At 37.2% G+C, this 21,105-nt stretch overlaps 3 protein-coding genes across 3 annotated transcripts; 2 read left to right on the top strand and 1 right to left on the bottom strand.

Moving 5' to 3' along the window:
* Positions 1 to 378: 378 nt before the first annotated feature.
* Positions 379 to 3,953, bottom strand: LOC148739972 (zinc finger protein 862-like). Its single transcript, XM_088747976.1, has one exon. It carries the CDS (start codon positions 3,141 to 3,143, stop codon positions 753 to 755), a length of 2,391 nt encoding a protein of 796 aa, XP_088604102.1. The 5' UTR covers positions 3,144 to 3,953; the 3' UTR covers positions 379 to 752.
* Positions 3,954 to 5,279: 1,326 nt separating this feature from the next.
* LOC148739971 (galanin receptor 2b-like) lies at positions 5,280 to 9,306 on the top strand. The gene has a single exon (XM_088747991.1). It carries the CDS (start codon positions 7,846 to 7,848, stop codon positions 8,881 to 8,883), a length of 1,038 nt encoding a protein of 345 aa, XP_088604117.1. The 5' UTR covers positions 5,280 to 7,845; the 3' UTR covers positions 8,884 to 9,306.
* Positions 9,307 to 14,202: 4,896 nt separating this feature from the next.
* LOC148739970 (galanin receptor 2b-like) lies at positions 14,203 to 17,246 on the top strand. The gene has a single exon (XM_088747992.1). It carries the CDS (start codon positions 15,786 to 15,788, stop codon positions 16,821 to 16,823), a length of 1,038 nt encoding a protein of 345 aa, XP_088604118.1. The 5' UTR covers positions 14,203 to 15,785; the 3' UTR covers positions 16,824 to 17,246.
* The last annotated feature ends 3,859 nt before the right edge of the window (positions 17,247 to 21,105 follow it).

Below are 21,105 nucleotides of genomic sequence, written 5' to 3'. Positions count from 1 at the left end.
AGTGAATTAACTATTTCAAAGTGGAAAAGCTCTGTGAAGGCCCTATGTGCCACGGGCATGAAAAGGATTGATGATAGCTGTTTGCCAACTGTTAGTATATGTTATATTCTTTGCATTCTTTTCTTCTTATGATAAATTTGTGCGTGCTTTGATAGGTAATTGAAACAAATTTGGAGAAATTGATCTTCTACTATGGAACAACTGATAAATGGGTCCCAGTCTCTTACTATCAGGGGTTTCATTAACTTTTGAAGTAGGAGGGTTCTTGTGTTAGAGTAAGCGGGCACCCCCACCGACACGAGGGCCGAAGGCCTGAGCCGCTAGGGGGGTCCGGGGGCATGCTCCCCCGGAAAATTTTTAAAATAAGACTCTCGGAAATGCATTTTCCAGCATTCTGAGGTGGAAATTTATTATTCTACATCCTCATTTTGCAAACACAAATTGTGAATAATTTAAGGAGGTTTTACCCACTAGCACAAAGTGACTATATGAAAGACAATATTGCAACTGTTCACAGCCTCAGAGAATTTACTAAATTGACAAACATTGTTCTTTCATTAAAACACTACTGTAACTGTTCACAATTTACTAAATTGACAAGCATTTTGACCTCATTAAAACACTACTGCAACTGTTCGCAGACTCAGGGAATTCACTAAATCCATAACATGAATAATTATATTAAATCTAACTCATTGGCTTATATTGTTTACTTTGTTTACAAATAAACAGTGTTAGGTGAAACAACTAAACTAAAAGTCATCGAAATCAGAGCCATAATCTGAATCATCACCGTCATCTGCAGGTAGCTCAAGTGCTTTGGAGGTTGCATCAACTTCCTCTGCAATTGAAGGGTGACTTGGCGTGACACCCTCCGCGTCACCCTCCGTCTGTACACCAGCATCCTGCACAGTTACAAAGTTCTCACTTATATCACCGGCGCTGGCAACCACTGGTGTGCTGACAAACTTTGGAGGACACTTTCGCCGTGGTTTTGCAGCTAACCAAGCTCTAACAGAAGCATCAATCACTTCTTCAAATTCCTTACTTCCCACTTTTGGACCATTAATGAGAATGTGTAGTAGGGCGTTGAGCATGTCATTCTTCATCCTACTCCGAAGCCTTGTCTTCATCAGTTTTAAAGAACTGGCACCCCTTTCTGGCCATCCATTTGAGACTGGAAGAGAAATCACTGCCTCTGCCACCTTTGCAACCAGTGGAAGATTAAATGGAACCAGGTCCTTCATGAACATTAGCTTCTGGAGGCACCAGTCAGTTGAAGTGACTGTAGGTTTGCTCCCACCAGGGGGCTTTCTTACTTCCTCAGGCAGCTCATTCTTCCATTTTGCCAAGTCGTACTTGAATACCTGCCACTCATCCATCAGCTGCCTTTTGTCGCTGTCTTCATCAAAGAACTGCTCAGCCAAGAGTTTCACTGATACACTGCCATAATCCCTAAATCCCGGCTGGCCCCTTTCTGGAACTAGTGCAGGGTCGAATATGCTAAAAGCAGACAGGAGAGGAAGGGTGGGAAATCTGCTGTTTAAGCTTTTTTTCAGTGAATTGACATATTTCACCAGGAAATTGCTGAGAAACAGCTCATCTCCATCAGAAGCAATGAGATCAGCTTGTTCCAGTCTGCCTCCAGGTGATAGATCTCTAAGAAACTCAGTGACTGGAACTCCCGTCTGGACAATCTTGTCAAGATCGTCAATACACTTCTGAATTGCTGGCTTTATATGGGAGAAGGAAATCTTTCCTTCTTGGAAGGTGCAGCTGAGTTTGTTGAGAACAGGAAGAACGTGATGCATAACTGTTACCACCCCAATGAATTTCACTTTGTACATTTTTCCAAGAAGACCTGATGCTTGGGCATCTTTCTGGTCAAGTTGCCTTAGTGTAAGCATGAGGGGTATGTAATCCTTATGTACACCCTCTACAGCCTTGCCCAGAGAGAGCCACCTTGTGCGAGTAGCTTTAGCAAGTCGACGGACACACTTATCTTTAGCCTCTTTAGAAGGCTCTTGCAGCTTTTTCACAGAAAGTTGGGTCTTTAGATATGCTGCAAGTCGTTTGGGGAAATTTTCAAAAAATTTCCAGGCCTGGAAAAGCCATCTCTCAACTTCTTGCATGTATGCGATCTCATCATTAGTGTCACAGCAAGCAAGTGACAGTTTATGGCAGATGCAGTGAATGCTGACAAGGTGTTTGTTTAACTCTTTGAGTCTGGTAGCTACCCCACTGGTTTTTCCCGTCATCACTGATGCTCCATCCGTGCAAAGGCCATTGAGCTTTTCAACTGATAAGTTACACTGATTTAACTCCTTTACAAGAGTGCTTGTTATGGTTTCTGCATTTGCAGAATCAGATCCAACAAGGAGATCATTAGCACTAAGAAACTTAATCTCTGTGCCACCAGAAGTGCTGTTCCAAAACTGCACGAATGTGATTAATTGCTCAGTGACAGCAATGTCTGTTACTTCGTCAATTAGAAGGCCATAAGAACCTGCTTTTTTTATTTCTTCTATAATCATGTTCTTGACCACATTTCCACTTGTCAGGAACATTTCTCTCACTGCAGCAGGAGATTTGTGGTTAAAATGCTGCATTTTGTCTAGACCAACAGCCCGGAACAGATTTAGCAAAGAGAAAAACTTAACATTGGCAACTGCCTCCTTTGCTAACCAGTACAAGGCTGCAAAAGCATTGTACAATACATCATTGCGAACTGCTTTCTTTTCTTCATACTGTTGATGAAACATTGACACCCTGTGATTCATTTCAGCTTCCACAGCAGCTTCATGCATTTTGGTTAAAGAATGTTCTCTGATGGCCTCTTTCCTGTATCTTGTGCTGGGTGTAGTGCTGAATACTGCAGCATTGTTTTGAGTGTTCAAAGTTTTATGTTTGCAGCAAAGAAAACAAAACATGCCTTGGTTTTCTGAGAAAAGAAGCCACCAAATGCCTGTGGTGTTATCATAGGCTAGTTCTCTTTCTTCAACCCAGCTGTGATGAAATCGTCTCTTCTTCAGCTTCTTCTCCCTGGCCTCTTCTTCTTTTGAGAAATCTTTGCAGCTTTTTTGTTTGTACTCATAGTAGTTGTGCAGGTTAGCAAGTCCACATCTCTCCATTTCTAATAACATAATGTCATCTGCTATTGCTTTAGAAACATTTGTCCCACGAGTTTTTTCTACTCGCTGTGACGTATCTGAGACTGCTTCATTAGAAGACTTTGTTTCTGCCTCTCCAGTAGCCTCTTGTACTGAAGGCACTGTTGAATTGTCTGCCAGGGCGAAAAGAAGTAAACAAAGCGGCGAAATCGGTGGCGAACGAAGGGCGATTTTGATGATTTGTTTATATTGAAAGGTCGTCGCGGTTCACTGAATCTTTAGACATGCAAATATACTTTATTTATATCCACCACTGCAAGTTTATTATGTTGAAGAAATGACTTGTGAAGTATTAAGAACTCACCTTTTGACTTCTTTGAAACGACAAAAAAATTGTCAAGGACGCCTTGAGAAGATCTTTTATTCGTCGCGGCCATTTTAAAACCATGTGCTTTTCAGTCGTGTGAAATGTCACGTGCAAATGTTATGCAACAGCTGACAAGAGGGGGTCCTGGTATCTACTTTGATATCGTAAGCGATGCGTTTCGCGAAGACACGCGATGCGATCAAACTTTGAAATTTATTACTTTGCTTGACAAAACACTCGTTAATCCGGACACAGAAATATTAGTTTACATGTAAAAAGGATTGTAATTCGGAGTTGCAATTCCTGGTTAACTAGCTTATGCTAGCAAAGCGGGAGAGTTGTGGAAAGATGTTTCGGTTAGTCTGAGTTTTTTTATTGTTCTTTTATTTATCCACTCATGACCTCATTTTTGTGAAGGCGGGTACTGTACTCAGAGTAGACGGGTGCCGGTACCCGGGTCCCGGCTTCTAATAAAACCCCTGTACTATGAGGATGTGAAAGAGAGGTTTCCTAAAGGAGAAATTTATCTATGTGATAGGAAGTTTGATCATGCATTTGTACTTGAATCATCAGAAGAAGTTGCTGAAATGGTTGCTTCTTGGATACAAAAGGTGATTTCTTGAACACTGTTGAACAAATTCACTAACTCCATAGCTCCTAAAATTTAATTAGAAATTCCCCTTTTTGATTGTCAGACATTTTCTTGTAAATTGGACAGAAGAATTTGGTTTTGAAACTTGACCATATTGACCTTTTTTTAGGATAGTGTTTTGCAATTGAAAGGAGAACTTTTTTCCATTGTTTATACAGATTACAGTGATAGCATCACTAACATAGTTTATATCTTGAATATAACATGGTGACACTTAGTGAGGACTTCTTGCAATCTAACTTTATTTGCACCACCAACATTAATAACTAACTAGTTTACTTAAACACACTGGCGGACAAGTGGTTATCATTGATACAAACTGCCAATGAAGTTAAATTTACATAAAGCAATAGGTTGAGATGGTCATTTCTTGGATTCAAGGAAGTGTTGTACAAATAACAAATGATTTGGTTTTTATCAATGATGTATACTTATTTATAAGAGAGTTTTGAAATGGGTTTTGCATGGGACAATCTGCAGACATTGATGTATCTTGCAGATAAGAGGTGATTTTACATTAATTTATCTATTTTGAGAATTGAATTTTAGAAGAACTTTCTGTAAGATTACTGATGAAATGCAACAAGAATCGTGACCCAAATAGTTTTATTGTAAAGTGATGATTGCTTTCGTAGAAGGGAAAGTTAAGAAGCAAAAAAATTAACCCTGGCTAACAGGAACCAGGGTAAAATCCAAATACTAGGAAGCTTTTTCTTGACAAATGTGTCCTGTAAAATTGTCCCAAACTGTAACGTGTGTAGATTGAATTTTAATAAGAAATATAAGGATTTGTAAGGGAAAAACGTTTGTTCGTAGAAATGAAAACATGTCGAAAACTCAGCTCTGAAAAAAAGACTCGCTTCACTTCAATTGTAGTATCTTTGTCATGTGGTTTTTCACTCGCTTTTCAGTCGCTTTTTTTTCCATCCCCTCCTTTTTTCGTATCTGAATGCAACTGTTTTCCCATTCTAAATCTGTTGCGCAATATCAACCATCTCAGAGCTGAGGGCTCGCAGAGTTACTTACGCAATCTGCTTAAATGGGTTACCTGAGACGCAATAGGATCATTATGTATGATGCACGATCCTCGCAGTAGATAGCGCTATTTAAGCAATAGCGAAAATCAGACCTGAAAAAAACCAGGCCTGTACGGGATTCGAACCACTGACCTCTGCGATACTAGTGCAGCACTCTACCAATTGAGCTAACAAGCCAACTGGTAGCAGGCCGTCAAGTTGATTCATATATTTCATTGTATCTGATTTATCACTTTCACGGGTTTATTACGAATCAACTTAACGGCCTGCTCCCAGTTGGCTTGTTAGATCAATTGGTAGAGCGCTGCACTAGTATCGCAGAGGTCAGTGGTTCGAATCCCGTACAGGCCTGGTTTTTTTCAGGTCTGATTTTCGCTATTGCTTAAATAGCGCTATCTACTGCGAAGATCGTGCATCATACGTATCTAATACCGCAGTTCAAAATATATGAACTTCATATATATCATTGTATCTAATAGGATCATTGTCAGCATTAAAACAATCCTAAATCTGTTGCGCAATATCAGCCATCTCAGAGCTGAAGGCTCACAGAGGTACTTACGCAATCTGCTTGAATGGGTTACCTGTGACGCAATAGGATCATTGTCAGCATTAAAACAATCCTTCCGTAGCGCGCTTTTCAAGAAGTACCGCAGCAATCCATTTTAATAAGTGTAATGACCAGAAAAAATAAAAACAATTTAAGATCTAAAAGCACCGTTGTCTAAGATAAACTTGCCCTAATTTTGTCGTGATGTGCTAGTTGCGTGTTTGGAAACAATTAGGCCAAAATGTAATTTCTATTGTTACAACAGTAAAAGTTTCCTAAAAGAAGAAAACCATTTGTTTTTTCTGTGTAGAAAATAGGTGACTACGAATATTTCCATATTTGATTTCTGTTTTAAGAGTCTCTCCGGCGGTGTTTTTGTGTATAGTCAAGTCAAAAGCGCTTTTTTTGCTAATCATTATTTTATCCTTGACGAATGTTTGTTCTGTATAATGAGGAAGCGCTATGTCTCTAATTAAACCTTCGTTGGGAATTTGTGAGGAGATCTTCAAAGAGCCATGCACAATACATGCCACGCTTTCAAATATGACATATTTAAAGAAGAGCAATTGGAAACTTAGGGTAACTTTTAGGTAATTTTGATTCTTTAATTTCAAACCTGCGTCACTTTTTATCAGGTTATTGCGTTGCTATGGTTGGAAATTTAAAGTGACTTGGGTGAAAGAAGTTTGGTTATAACAGCTTTGTTTTCTTAGAGCAGGTGGAATTTTGCGTGCGAACTACAGAGTGAAGAGTTTGCCGCGACCTTTTGGAAGATTTTGTCTTTTTTTGCGTCTGGACTGTGCTTTTGCTTCTTATTTGCTTCCTATTTCCATTTGCACTTCTTTATGTTATTCTAAATTGATAACTTGTACTATAACTTTCGCACAGTGTTGCCTGCTATCGGTCATACTCATCTAATTTTTCTTTTATATTTATATCGGTTTATTTTCAAAGAAACAAAACTAGCCCGAGAGCGTCTTTACAGATAGAATATTTCGCATTCGTTTGAAACTGTCCTTTTTTCATCTTTAGCGCATAAGTTTTTGCCTTTCTCATGCAAAAATGTCTCCTTCATTTCGTCTTTGTTTATCACTTTGAGTGTTATTTCATGCAAAATTGATCAAATTTATGGGTGGCTATATTTTTTTCCAAAAGAAAAGCATCTAATATTTCGCTCTCTGATAAACTAAATATATTTGAGTGTTTTAACAGGTAGAAAAATTTCCGATCTTTTTTTAATGCTCTTCTCCCCTTTCTTTTAAGAGTTACCGGAAGTTTTGCCATTCTCCTTTTATAATTCACTCAGAATTTTATACCAAAGGATTCTAAACAAAAATAAGTCGCTAGTATTTTCAAATAACCAATTTCATTCCGTGCTCCGTCAAAACTGAATTTGAATGTCCTCACGGGAGGTTTGTTTAAAGCTTTTTAAAGGATTTAAGTAACTGAACGACATCACATTGATGTTGAACGTTGCATCCTGAGTCTATATTGCTCTTACTGTAAGTTTGGGTTGAGAGTAATTCCAAAATTGCACAAAAAGTGCAGAAAATAAAAGATTTCCTGTTGAATAGTTTCAATCTGAAATTCTCTAAAAAAAAAAAAAATTATTAAAAAAACTAGACAGGCATAGTGCGAAACTAATTTGTATTTCATTTACTAGCATTTTGTGTGAGAAAGACAACAATTAAAACTCTCCCTATCAAGATGGCGCGTTATGCAGAAGGCAGGTGCAATTCTAAGTGAAGTAACACCAATTTCTCCCATCTAACATTGTTTGGGATGAGTGTTGATCAGTAGGGAAAGTTACTCTTCTGAGCTCGGGTTGAAGGGGGGCGTCACGTGGCCGTGAAATGGGAGCGGGAATCTCTACAAGTATTCCTTTTAAATAAAGCATTGTTCTCTTGCAAAGGAAAGAATTGTTTGAATTGGCCTCCGCTCCAAACACAGCTGTCGCGGAACCATAATGAAGTCAATATGCGTCTCCGGGAGCTGTCATGTTTAATCTAATTTCATCCTGAATCGATTTTAATTTTTGGCAGAAGAAAATTTTATGCTACAGCGAGCGAGGTCAGTCACCAATTTCCCGGAACAAACCTCACGAAGTAACCCATTTTTAAGGCAGCAACATGTCAATCAACGAAACTGCCGTGGTTCCAATTTCTGACTTCAAAAAGTATTCCGTCGAAATTGTGGATATTGTCTTTGCTGTACTCTATGGTTTCGTCTTGTTTATTGGACTCATTGGAAACTGTTTAGTCATCACTGTGGTGTACCGGACAAGATCCATGCATACAACTACAAATTTTCTCCTCGTAAACTTGGCTGTTAGCGATGTATTCACGCTGTTGTGGTGTCCCAGGACTTACAGCTTCGCCTTTTACCCGATTCATCCCACAGGGACCGCTGGTGACTACATTTGCAAAATTTTCACAGGCAATGCGATTATAAGTGTCGCGATCGCTACTTCGGTCCTCACACTTACAATTCTTGCTACGGAAAGGTATCATGCGCTAATGAAACCAATGCAGTCAGAATTACGCCTTACCAGGGAAAGTGTTAAATACGTTATCGCTTTTGTCTGGATTGCCGCGATCTTAATAAGCCTTGCAGACTTTTCTCAGAACAAGTTCATTGAGAGATATGGCCGGTGTGTGTGCCCTTTTAGCTTACAGATCGCCTCTTCTCTGAGGGTTCATGTGGTTTGCACTGTTATATTCTTGGGATGTGTACCCTTTGTCATTCTTGCGTATTGTTATTTTCAAATAATTCGTGGACTGTTTTTCAAGAACACCATTTGTTCGAGCGCGCCTTCTGGAAGCAGTGATCACCAGACGAAAAAAAAGCTAGCTAAGTTATTAATTGGCGTTACTGCAGCCTTCTATATCTGTTATTTGCCATATGGTATTTTCATTTTGTATATCGCTTTACAAGATCGAAACAAACTAGTTGCCGATGAAGAAACCCTTTCTATGTTATTGCGAGTGTTTGAATTTCTCGTCACTTCTAGTTCATGTCTAAACCCAGTACTCTACGCCTTTCGTAGTTCAAATTACTGGGAGGGCTTTAAGAAGATTTTTAAGAAGCGCAACGCAATTCATGCAAAGAGAATATTTTCCACTGTATATAAGCAAACTCCGGAGTCTTTTTTGTCTACAGTATTATAGAAATGCGACACTTAACGACAACCCTTACGTTGAGTTTGTTTATCGAGCAAAGGTTTCTTTACTTAAACTTTAAAACACCCTTCAGTTTTTCTTGGATGAACTTTTATGCTAAGCTCAATTTGACTCATGTGCAAATTGAGCGAGGATATTGGCGCCACTTTGGTTACATCGACGAAGGAAGCAAACCTTTAAATAAGTTTTTGAGGCTAAAGCGCACCAGATAAATATTGAATTAGGTTGTTATTACATGGAATATATTATGCGGATAACTTTTAACAAGCCATTCATGCGAGTTCAAATTTATTCTTTTTCGTTTTGCTACATGTATTAAGTATTTATAAAGGTAGGTTAGGCTCTTAAATCTTTGAAATCGATGCTACGGGATGCTTTTAAGAAAACATTGCATTAAAATGGAAAACTTGCTGTTTGCGCAAATCGTTTATTTACCCTAAGCCTTTCTCTCTTATTAAAATTGAGAGCCGGTTTGTTTTATGCAATTCTCAAGTTGCACTCAAAGGGGTATCCCGAAATGTTCTTGTTTAACAGGAATGGGTTTGTATTTTGTGAAGTGTGGACAATGTTTTGAATTAATTTAACTCTTTAATATTTTATTTTACGAGAGGAGAATCAATGGAATCATTTCAAGCGGTGTTGGACTTGCAGACTTACAGTTGTCGTTTACTTTCGGCAGTGGTGTCAAGTCCTTTAGATCTTTTCCTGGGGAGAATTTCAAAGTTTTCTCCGCCCAGGTCATGTTCATCAAATGAAGCAGATAAAAATGCGTTTCGCGAAGCGCTTCCGCAAAGCCTGCCGTGAGACTCAATCATTCAGAAGTAAAAAATTCCCAGCTCTCCCGGTTCGGGAATACTCAACTCAATTCCTCAAACTGTTTAGGTAATCAGGACCTTGTTACGTGCATGAATGACCAACAAATGTCCGCTAACAAAGCGTATATGAAAACAGACTCCCGAGTACGATATATGGCACGCAACAAAAATGTAACAGCAAGCAGTTACCCATTTTAACTATCATTTAATCAGTTTTACATTGTCTAATTTACTTAGGTTAAAGATTAAGTTAAGCAGTTCATAAAGCAGGCTTACAATCCTTTATGCCGTAGAAGTGTTCATCGTCTTGATCAACCTCCAATTCCAACTTCCTCCGACTGAAGACCACAGCGCTTGCCTTTCTTGATTTATCGCATTCTTTCCTTGTACACAAACTATTACTATTTATAACGTATTACAAGTTGTACTATTTTTGGAAACTGCAGAGTCACATGAAAGAAGTTTCTGGAATATTACAGATTATAGATAACTCTAGAAAAGTCTGGGATTGCGTGACAGTTTCAGTAATTCGATCCTCGTAACAACCTACATAATTTTTGTGCCGGCTTTGGTAACTGCCATGAATCATTTCTTTAGTTGACCTTCAAAATTAATGAAGCTCGTTCCTATCTGATTGTGATGAAAAATTTATGTTACAATTTTATAAAAAGAATTGTAAATGAAGCGATTATCAATTCTACTGAGTAATTAAAATCTGTCATGAGTTTATTTTTCTTCTGGCTTTTGCGTACAAAGGTTTATTGCAACTGCCTAACAACGTTTCGTGTTATTTGCTCTGTTTTCGTTTCCTTAGTTTGCCGTTTAAGACAAGACTCACTTTGCTTTTACCGATTTTGTGTTTTCTGATTGAGCTCTCTTATTGCTTGAATTTTCCTTGTCTGAGTTAATGGATCGAGTCGTTAGACTTAAAAACATATGCCTTCCGGGATGATTAAGGGCTTTCATTTCGACTATTAAAAGAGAACAAAGCTTTTTTTTAAGGCTGAAATATGAAAACGATTAGATTTCGGACAACAAGAAGAGATTGCGACTTAAAGATAATAGAGATAAACAGATGACTTGACGCAAAAGAGTAGGCCGATAGCTTCGATATCAAATGCAGCCTTGAAGCGATTTTACGGCAAACTATTTGAAAACGGTGCTATTTTCCGAATTTTTTCTTAAACCGATCGAAGTAGGGGACTGAAAGAGACCGAAATATTTAAGGTAATATGCCTGAGTAAATTGAAACTCGCACCAAATTTAATGCGAAAAAGCGGTCTTGTCAAACGGGTCTGATATGAAAGCATTTCCTCAGTTCCCATATGAAGTTATAATTAGTTTGAACAAGAGAACATAATGGAGGGAATTCCTTATGTTCTCTTGGTTTGAATTTCTATTGTCACTAATCATTAATTCGCAGTTTTAAATCGGGTTTCAGTGTACCCCATACTCTGTGAATTTTCAATCAACCAGCCCTTTTTTACGCATTTCACCAATGAAATTCTGGACCATTCGCTTTTTAACACCTTGCCGATTTTGTTATGTAAATTAAGAAATATTTCTGAAACAAATTCACGACTAAATTTCACCGAACCCCTGCGACTTTTAAAAATGCATTCTAGCTTTTTTTTTTTGTATGTTTTGTAATATTTATCTCACTTTTAGTAAAAATTCAACAGTAAAATTATGCTACATCTCTCGACTCGATTTCCAGAGTGAAACAGTTCGTACTGAAATGCGAATTTAAACTCGAGCGAAATTTAACATGATACATGATCAGTTGTGTTACAACGATGAATTAGAGTAACACTTGCAAGCCCAGAAGCGATTAGTGCCTAATTTCTTATTGAAATATCAATGCATCGACGAAAGAGGAATGATGAGAAAACAAAAGGAAATATGAAAGATTGGTACTGAGTTTCAACCCAGTCTTCGCGCGGACAACAAGGACTTGTAGGGTGAGAATTTCCTTACCGGGGCAGAAGTCATTTCCATCAGGAGCAACAAATCATAAATGCAATTCAATTTTGGTTGATAACCTTCTCCTGTAAAAAAAGAATTATTACAGAAACCAGAAGCAGAGTGAATTAACTATTTCAAAGTGGAAAAGCTCTGTGAAGGCCCTATGTGCCACGGGCATGAAAAGGATTGATGATAGCTGTTTGCCAACTGTTAGCATATGTTATATTCTTTGCATTCTTTTCTGATTATGATAAATTTGTGTGTGCTTTGATAGGTAATTGAAACAAATTTGGAGAAATTGATCTTCTACTATGGAACAACTGATAAATGGGTCCCAGTCTCTTACTATGAGGACGTGAAAGAGAGGTTTCCTAAAGGAGAAATTTATCTATGTGATAGGAAGTTTGATCATGCATTTGTACTTGAATCATCAGAAGAAGTTGCTGAAATGGTTGCTTCTTGGATACAAAAGGTGATTTCTTGAACACTGTTCAACAAATTCACTAACTCCATAGCTCCTAAAATTTAATTAGAAATTCCCCTTTTTGATTGTCAGACATTTTCTTGTAAATTGGACAGAAGAATTTGGTTTTGAAACTTGACCATATTGACCTTTTTTTAGGATAGTGGTTTGCAATTGAAAGGAGAACTTTTTTCCATTGTTTATACAGATTACAGTGATAGCATCACTAACATAGTTTATATCTTGAATATAACATGGTGACACTTTGTGAGGACTTCTTGCAAACTAACTTTATTTGCACCACCAACATTAATAACTAACTAGTTTACTTAAACACACTGGCGGACAAGTGGTTATCATTGATACAAACTGCCAATGAAGTTAAATTTACATAAAGCAATAGGTTGAGATGGTCATTTCTTGGATTCAAGGAAGTGTTGTACAAATAACAAATGATTTGGTTTTTATCAATGATGTATACTTATTTATGAGAGAGTTTTGAAATGGGTTTTGCATGGGACAATCTGCAGACATTGATGTATCTTGCAGATAAGAGGTGATTTTACATTAATTTATCTATTTTGAGAATTGAATTTTAGAACAACTTTCTGTAAGATTACTGATGAAATGCAACAAGAATCGTGACCCAAATAGTTTTATTGTAAAGTGATGATTGCTTTCGTAGAAGGGAAAGTTAAGAAGCAAAAAAATTAACCCTGGCTAACAGGAGCCAGGGTAAAATCCAAATACTAGGAAGCTTTTTCTTGACAAATGTGTCCTGTAAAATTGTCCCAAACTGTAACGTGTGTAGATTGAATTTTAATAAGAAATATAAGGATTTGTAAGGGAAAAACGTTTGTTCGTAGAAATGAAAACATGTCGAAAACTCAGCTCTGAAAAAAAGACTCGCTTCACTTCAATTGTAGTATCTTTGTCATGTGGTTTTTCACTCGCTTTTCAGTCGCTTTTTTTTTCCATCCCCTCCTTTTTTCGTATCTGAATGCAACTGTTTTCCCATTCTAAATCTGTTGCGCAATATCAACCATCTCAGAGCTGAGGGCTCGCAGAGGTACTTACGCAATCTGCTTAAATGGGTTACCTGAGACGCAATAGGATCATTATGTATGATGCACGATCCTCGCAGTAGATAGCGCTATTTAAGCAATAGCGAAAATCAGACCTGAAAAAAATCAGGCCTGTACGGGATTCGAACCACTGACCTCTGCGATACTAGTGCAGCACTCTACCAATTGAGCTAACAAGCCAACTGGTAGCAGGCCGTCAAGTTGATTCATATATTTCATTGTATCTGATTTATCACTTTCACGGGTTTATTACGAATCAACTTAACGGCCTGCTCCCAGTTGGCTTGTTAGATCAATTGGTAGAGCGCTGCACTAGTATCGCAGAGGTCAGTGGTTCGAATCCCGTACAGGCCTGGTTTTTTTCAGGTCTGATTTTCGCTATTGCTTAAATAGCGCTATCTACTGCGAGGATCGTGCATCATACGTATCTAATACCGCAGTTCAAAATATATGAACTTCATATATTTCATTGTATCTAATAGGATCATTGTCAGCATTAAAACAATCCTTCCGTAGCGCGCTTTTCAAGAAGTACCGCAGCAATCCATTTTAATAAGTGTAATGACCAGAAAAAATAAAAACAATTTAAGATCTAAAAGCACCGTTGTCTAAGATAAACTTGCCCTAATTTTGTCGTGATGTGCTAGTTGCGTGTTTGGAAACAATTAGGCCAAAATGTAATTTCTATTGTTACAACAGTAAAAGTTTCCTAAAAGAAGAAAACCATTTGTTTTTTCTGTGTAGAAAATAGGTGACTACGAATATTTCCATATTTGATTTCTGTTTTAAGAGTCTCTCCGGCGGTGTTTTTGTGTATAGTCAAGTCAAAAGCGCTTTTTTTGCTAATCATTATTTTATCCTTGACGAATGTTTGTTCTGTATAATGAGGAAGCGCTATGTCTCTAATTAAATCTTCGTTGGGAATTTGTGAGGAGATCTTCAAAGAGCCATGCACAATACATGCCACGCTTTCAAATATGACATATTTAAAGAAGAGGAATTGGAAACTTAGGGTAACTTTTAGGTAATTTTGATTCTTTAATTTCAAACCTGCGTCACTTTTTATCAGGTTATTGCGTTGCTATGGTTGGAAATTTAAAGTGACTTGGGTGAAAGAAGTTTGGTTATAACAGCTTTGTTTTCTTAGAGCAGGTGGAATTTTGCGTGCGAACTACAGAGTGAAGAGTTTGCCGCGACCTTTTGGAAGATTTTGTCTTTTTTTGCGTCTGGACTGTGCTTTTGCTTCTTATTTGCTTCCTATTTCCATTTGCACTTCTTTATGTTATTCTAAATTGATAACTTGTACTATAACTTTCGCATAGTGATGCCTGCTATCGGTCATACTCATCTAATTTTTCTTTTATATTTATATCGGTTTATTTTCAAAGAAACAAAACTAGCCCGAGAGCGTCTTTACGGATGGAATATTTCGCATTTTTTTGAAACTGTCCTTTTTTCATCTTTAGCGCATAAGTTTTTGCCTTTCTCATGCAAAAATGTCTCCTTCATTTCGTCTTTGTTTATCACTTTGAGTGTTATTTCATGCAAAATTGATCAAATTTATGGGTGGCTATATTTTTTTCCAAAAGAAAAGCATCTAATATTTCGCTCTCTGATAAACTAAATATATTTGAGTGTTTTAACAGGTAGAAAAATTTCCGATATTTTTTAATTCTTTTCTCCCCTTTCTTTTAAGAGTTACCGGAAGTTTTGCCATTTTCCTTTTATAATTCACTCAGAATTTTATACTAGAGGATTCTAAACAAAAATAAGTCGCTAGTATTTTCAAATAACCAATTTCATTCCGTGTTTCGTCAAAACTGAATTTGAGTGTCCTCACGGGAGGTTTGTTTAAAGCTTTTTAAAGGATTTAAGTAACTGAACGACATCACATTGATGTTGAACGTTGCATCCTGAGTCTATATTGCTCTTACTGTAAGTTTGGGTTGAGAGTAATTCCAAAATTGCACAAAAAGTGCAGAAAATAAAAGATTTCCTGTTGAATAGTTTCAATCTGAAATTCTCTAAAAAAAAAAAAAATTATTAAAAAAACTAGACAGGCATAGTGCGAAACTAATTTGTATTTCATTTACTAGCATTTTGTGTGAGAAAGACAACAATTAAAACTCTCCCTATCAAGATGGCGCGTTATGCAGAAGGCAGGTGCAATTCTAAGTGAAGTAACACCAATTTCTCCCATCTAACATTGTTTGGGATGAGTGTTGATCAGTAGGGAAAGTTACTCTTCTGAGCTCGGGTTGAAGGGGGGCGTCACGTGGCCGTGAAATGGGAGCGGGAATCTCTACAAGTATTCCTTTTAAATAAAGCATTGTTCTCTTGCAAAGGAAAGAATTGTTTGAATTGGCCTCCGCTCCAAACACAGCTGTCGCGGAACCATAATGAAGTCAATATGCGTCTCCGGGAGCTGTCATGTTTAATCTAATTTCATCCTGAATCGATTTTAATTTTTGGCAGAAGAAAATTTTATGCTACAGCGAGCGAGGTCAGTCACCAATTTCCCGGAACAAACCTCACGAAGTAACCCATTTTTAAGGCAGCAACATGTCAATCAACGAAACTGCCGTGGTTCCAATTTCTGACTTCAAAAAGTATTCCGTCGAAATTGTGGATATTGTCTTTGCTGTACTCTATGGTTTCGTCTTGTTTATTGGACTCATTGGAAACTGTTTAGTCATCACTGTGGTGTACCGGACAAGATCCATGCATACAACTACAAATTTTCTCCTCGTAAACTTGGCTGTTAGCGATGTATTCACGCTGTTGTGGTGTCCCAGGACTTACAGCTTCGCCTTTTACCCGATTCATCCCACAGGGACCGCTGGTGACTACATTTGCAAAATTTTCACAGGCAATGCGATTATAAGTGTCGCGATCGCTACTTCGGTCCTCACACTTACAATTCTTGCTACGGAAAGGTATCATGCGCTAATGAAACCAATGCAGTCAGAATTACGCCTTACCAGGGAAAGTGTTAAATACGTTATCGCTTTTGTCTGGATTGCCGCGATCTTAATAAGCCTTGCAGACTTTTCTCAGAACAAGTTCATTGAGAGATATGGCCGGTGTGTGTGCCCTTTTAGCTTACAGATCGCCTCTTCTCTGAGGGTTCATGTGGTTTGCACTGTTATATTCTTGGGATGTGTACCCTTTGTCATTCTTGCGTATTGTTATTTTCAAATAATTCGTGGACTGTTTTTCAAGAACACCATTTGTTCGAGCGCGCCTTCTGGAAGCAGTGATCACCAGACGAAAAAAAAGCTAGCTAAGTTATTAATTGGCGTTACTGCAGCCTTCTATATCTGTTATTTGCCATATGGTATTTTCATTTTGTATATCGCTTTACAAGATCGAAACAAACTAGTTGCCGATGAAGAAACCCTTTCTATGTTATTGCGAGTGTTTGAATTTCTCGTCACTTCTAGTTCATGTCTAAACCCAGTACTCTACGCCTTTCGTAGTTCAAATTACTGGGAGGGCTTTAAGAAGATTTTTAAGAAGCGCAACGCAATTCATGCAAAGAGAATATTTTCCACTGTATATAAGCAAACTCCGGAGTCTTTTTTGTCTACAGTATTATAGAAATGCGACACTTAACGACAACCCTTACGTTGAGTTTGTTTATCGAGCAAAGGTTTCTTTACTTAAACTTTAAAACACCCTTCAGTTTTTCTTGGATGAACTTTTATGCTAAGCTCAATTTGACTCATGTGCAAATTGAGCGAGGATATTGGCGCCACTTTGGTTACATCGACGAAGGAAGCAAACCTTTAAATAAGTTTTTGAGGCTAAAGCGCACCAGATAAATATTGAATTAGGTTGTTATTACATGGAATATATTATGCGGATAACTTTTAACAAGCCATTCATGCGAGTTCAAATTTATTCTTTTTCGTTTTGCTACATGTATTAAGTATTTATAAAGGTAGGTTAGGCTCTTAAATCTTTGAAATCGATGCTACGGGATGCTTTTAAGAAAACATTGCATTAAAATGGAAAACTTGCTGTTTGCGCAAATCGTTTATTTACCCTAAGCCTTTCTCTCTTATTAAAATTGAGAGCCGGTTTGTTTTATGCAATTCTCAAGTTGCACTCAAAGGGGTATCCCGAAATGTTCTTGTTTAACAGGAATGGGTTTGTATTTTGTGAAGTGTGGACAATGTTTTGAATTAATTTAACTCTTTAATATTTTATTTTACGAGAGGAGAATCAATGGAATCATTTCAAGCGGTTTTGGACTTGCAGACTTACAGTTGTCGTTTACTTTCGGCAGTGGTGTCAAGTCCTTTAGATCTTTTCCTGGGGAGAATTTCAAAGTTTTCTCCGCCCAGGTCATGTTCATCAAATGAAGCAGATAAAAATGCGTTTCGCGAAGCGCTTCCGCAAAGCCTGCCGTGAGACTCAATCATTCAGAAGTAAAAAATTCCCAGCTCTCCCGGTTCGGGAATACTCAACTCAATTCCTCAAACTGTTTAGGTAATCAGGACCTTGTTACGTGCATGAATGACCAACAAATGTCCGCTAACAAAGCGTATATGAAAACAGACTCCCGAGTACGATATATGGCACGCAACAAAAATGTAACAGCAAGCAGTTACCCATTTTAACTATCATTTAATCAGTTTTACATTGTCTAATTTACTTAGGTTAAAGATTAAGTTAAGCAGTTCATAAAGCAGGCTTACAATCCTTTATGCCGTAGAAGTGTTCATCGTCTTGATCAACCTCCAATTCCAACTTCCTCCGACTGAAGACCACAGCGCTTGCCTTTCTTGATTTATCGCATTCTTTCCTTGTACACAAACTATTACTATTTATAACGTATTACAAGTTGTACTATTTTTGGAAACTGCAGAGTCACATGAAAGAAGTTTCTGGAATATTACAGATTATAGATAACTCTAGAAAAGTCTGGGATTGCGTGACAGTTTCAGTAATTCGATCCTCGTAACAACCTACATAATTTTTGTGCCGGCTTTGGTAACTGCCATGAATCATTTCTTTAGTTGACCTTCAAAATTAATGAAGCTCGTTCCTATCTGATTGTGATGAAAAATTTATGTTACAATTTTATAAAAAAAAATTGTAAATGAAGCGATTATCAATTCTACTGAGTAATTAAAATCTGTCATGAGTTTATTTTTCTTCTGGCTTTTGCGTACAAAGGTTTATTGCAACTGCCTAACAACGTTTCGTGTTATTTGCTCTGTTTTCGTTTCCTTAGTTTGCCGTTTAAGACAAGACTCACTTTGCTTTTACCGATTTTGTGTTTTCTGATTGAGCTCTCTTATTGCTTGAATTTTCCTTGTCTGAGTTAACGAATCGAGTCGTTAGACTTAAAAACATATGCCTTCCGGGATGATTAAGGGCTTTCATTTCGACTATTAAAAGAGAACAAAGCTTTTTTTTAAGGCTGAAATATGAAAACGATTAGATTTCGGACAACAAGAAGAGATTGCGACTTAAAGATAATAGAGATAAACAGATGACTTGACGCAAAAGAGTAGGCCAATAGCTTCGATATCAAATGCAGCCTTGAAGCGATTTTACGGCAAACTATTTGAAAACGGTGCTATTTTCCGAATTTTTTCTTAAACCGATCGAAGTAGGGGACTGAAAGAGACCGAAATATTTAAGGTAATATGCCTGAGTAAATTGAAACTCGCACCAAATTTAATGCGAAAAAGCGGTCTTGTCAAACGGGTCTGATATGAAAGCATTTCCTCAGTTCCCCATATGAAGTTATAATTAGTTTGAACAAGAGAACATAATGGAGGGAATTCCTTATGTTCTCTCGGTTTGAATTTCTATTGTCACTAATCATTAATTCGCAGTTTTAAATCGGGTTTCAGTGTACCCCATACTCTAAAATTTTCAATCAACCAGCCCTTTTTTACACATTTCACCAATGAAATTCTGGACCATTCGCTTTTTAACACCTTGCCGATTTTGTTATGTAAATTAAGAAATATTTCTGAAACAAATTCACGACTAAATTTCACCGAACCCCTGCGACTTTTAAAAATGCATTCTAGTTTTTTTTTTTTGTATGTTTTGTAATATTTATCTCACTTTTAGTAAAAATTCAACAGTAAAATTATGCTACATCTCTCGACTCGATTTCCAGAGTGAAACAGTTCGTACTGAAATGCGAATTTAAACTCGAGCGAAATTTAACATGATACATGATCAGTTGTGTTACAACGATGAATTAGAGTAACACTTGCAAGCCCAGAAGCGATTAGTGCCTAATTTCTTATTGAAATATCAATGCATCGACGAAAGAGGAATGATGAGAAAACAAAAGGAAATATGAAAGATTGGTACTGAGTTTCAACCCAGTCTTCGCGCGGACAACAAGGACTTGTAGGGTGAGAATTTCCTTACCGGGGCAGAAGTCATTTCCATCAGGAGCAACAAATCATAAATGCAATTCAATTTTGGTTGATAACCTTCTCCTGTAAAAAAAGAATTATTACAGAAACCAGAAGCAGAGTGAATTAACTATTTCAAAGAGGAAAAGCTCTGTGAAGGCCCTATGTGCCACGGGCATGAAAAGGATTGATGATAGCTGTTTGCCAACTGTTAGTATATGTTATATTCTTTGCATTCTTTTCTTCTTATGATAAATTTGTGCGTGCTTTGATAGGTAATTGAAACAAATTTGGAGAAATTGATCTTCTATTATGGAACAACTGATAAATGGGTCCCAGTCTCTTACTATGAGGACGTGAAAGAGAGGTTTCCTAAAGGAGAAATTTATCTATGTGATAAGAAGTTTGATCATGCATTTGTACTTGAATCATCAGAAGAAGTTGCTGAAATGGTTGCTTCTTGGATACAAAAGGTGATTTCTTGAACACTGTTGAACAAATTCACTAACTCCATAGCTCCTAAGATTTAATTAGAAATTTCCCTTTCTGATTGTCAGACATATTCTTGTAAATTGGACAGAAGAATTTGGTTTTGAAACTTGACCATATTAACCTTTTTTTGGGATAGTGTTTTGCAATTGAAAGGAGAACTGTTTTCCATTGTTTATACAGATTACAGTGATAGCATCACTAACATAGTTTATATCTTGGACATAACATGGTGACACTTTGTGAGGACTTCTTGCAATCTAACTTTATTTGCACCACCAACATTAATAACTAACTAGTTTGCTTCAACACACTGGCGGACAAGTGGTTATCATTGATACAAACTGCCAATGAAGTTAAATTTACATAAAGCAATAGGTTGAGATGGTCATTTCTTGGATTCAAGGAAGTGTTGTACAAATAACAAATGATTTGGTTTTTATCAATGATGTATACTTATTTATGAGAGAGTTTTGAAATGGGTTTTGCATGGGACAATCTGCTGACATTGATGTATCTTGCAGATAAGAGGTGATTTTACATAAATTTATCTATTTTGAGAATTGAATTTTAGAAGAACTTTCTGTAAGATTACTAATGAAATGCAGCAAGAATCGTGACCCAAATAGTTTTATTGTAAAGTGATGATTGCTTTCTTAGAAGGGAAAGTTAAGAAGTAAAAAAATTAACCCTGGCTAACAGGAACCAGGGTAAAATCCAAATACTAGGAAGCTTTTTCTTGACAAATGTGTCCTGTAAAATTGTCCCAAACTGTAAAGTGTGTAGTTTGAATTTTAATAAGAAATATAAGGATTTGTAAGGGAAAAACGTTTGTCCGTAGAAATGAAAACATCTCCGCACAACAGTCCAGCGCTCTATCCATTGAGCTAACTGGGAGGCGGTACGGGTAGTACACAAAATGAAGCAAACTCTTTTATCCATAAGAGTGATTAACATTGAAACTCTCCTCACGACATCACCCCTGAATAAAACAATAAGGT

This window comes from Stylophora pistillata, chromosome 2, assembly GCF_964205215.1.
Source record: "Stylophora pistillata chromosome 2, jaStyPist1.2, whole genome shotgun sequence".
NCBI classification, from domain to species: Eukaryota; Metazoa; Cnidaria; class Anthozoa; order Scleractinia; family Pocilloporidae; genus Stylophora; species Stylophora pistillata.
The sequence above is the reverse complement of the archived record's forward strand: the minus strand, read 5'-3'. Positions and strand labels throughout refer to the sequence as shown.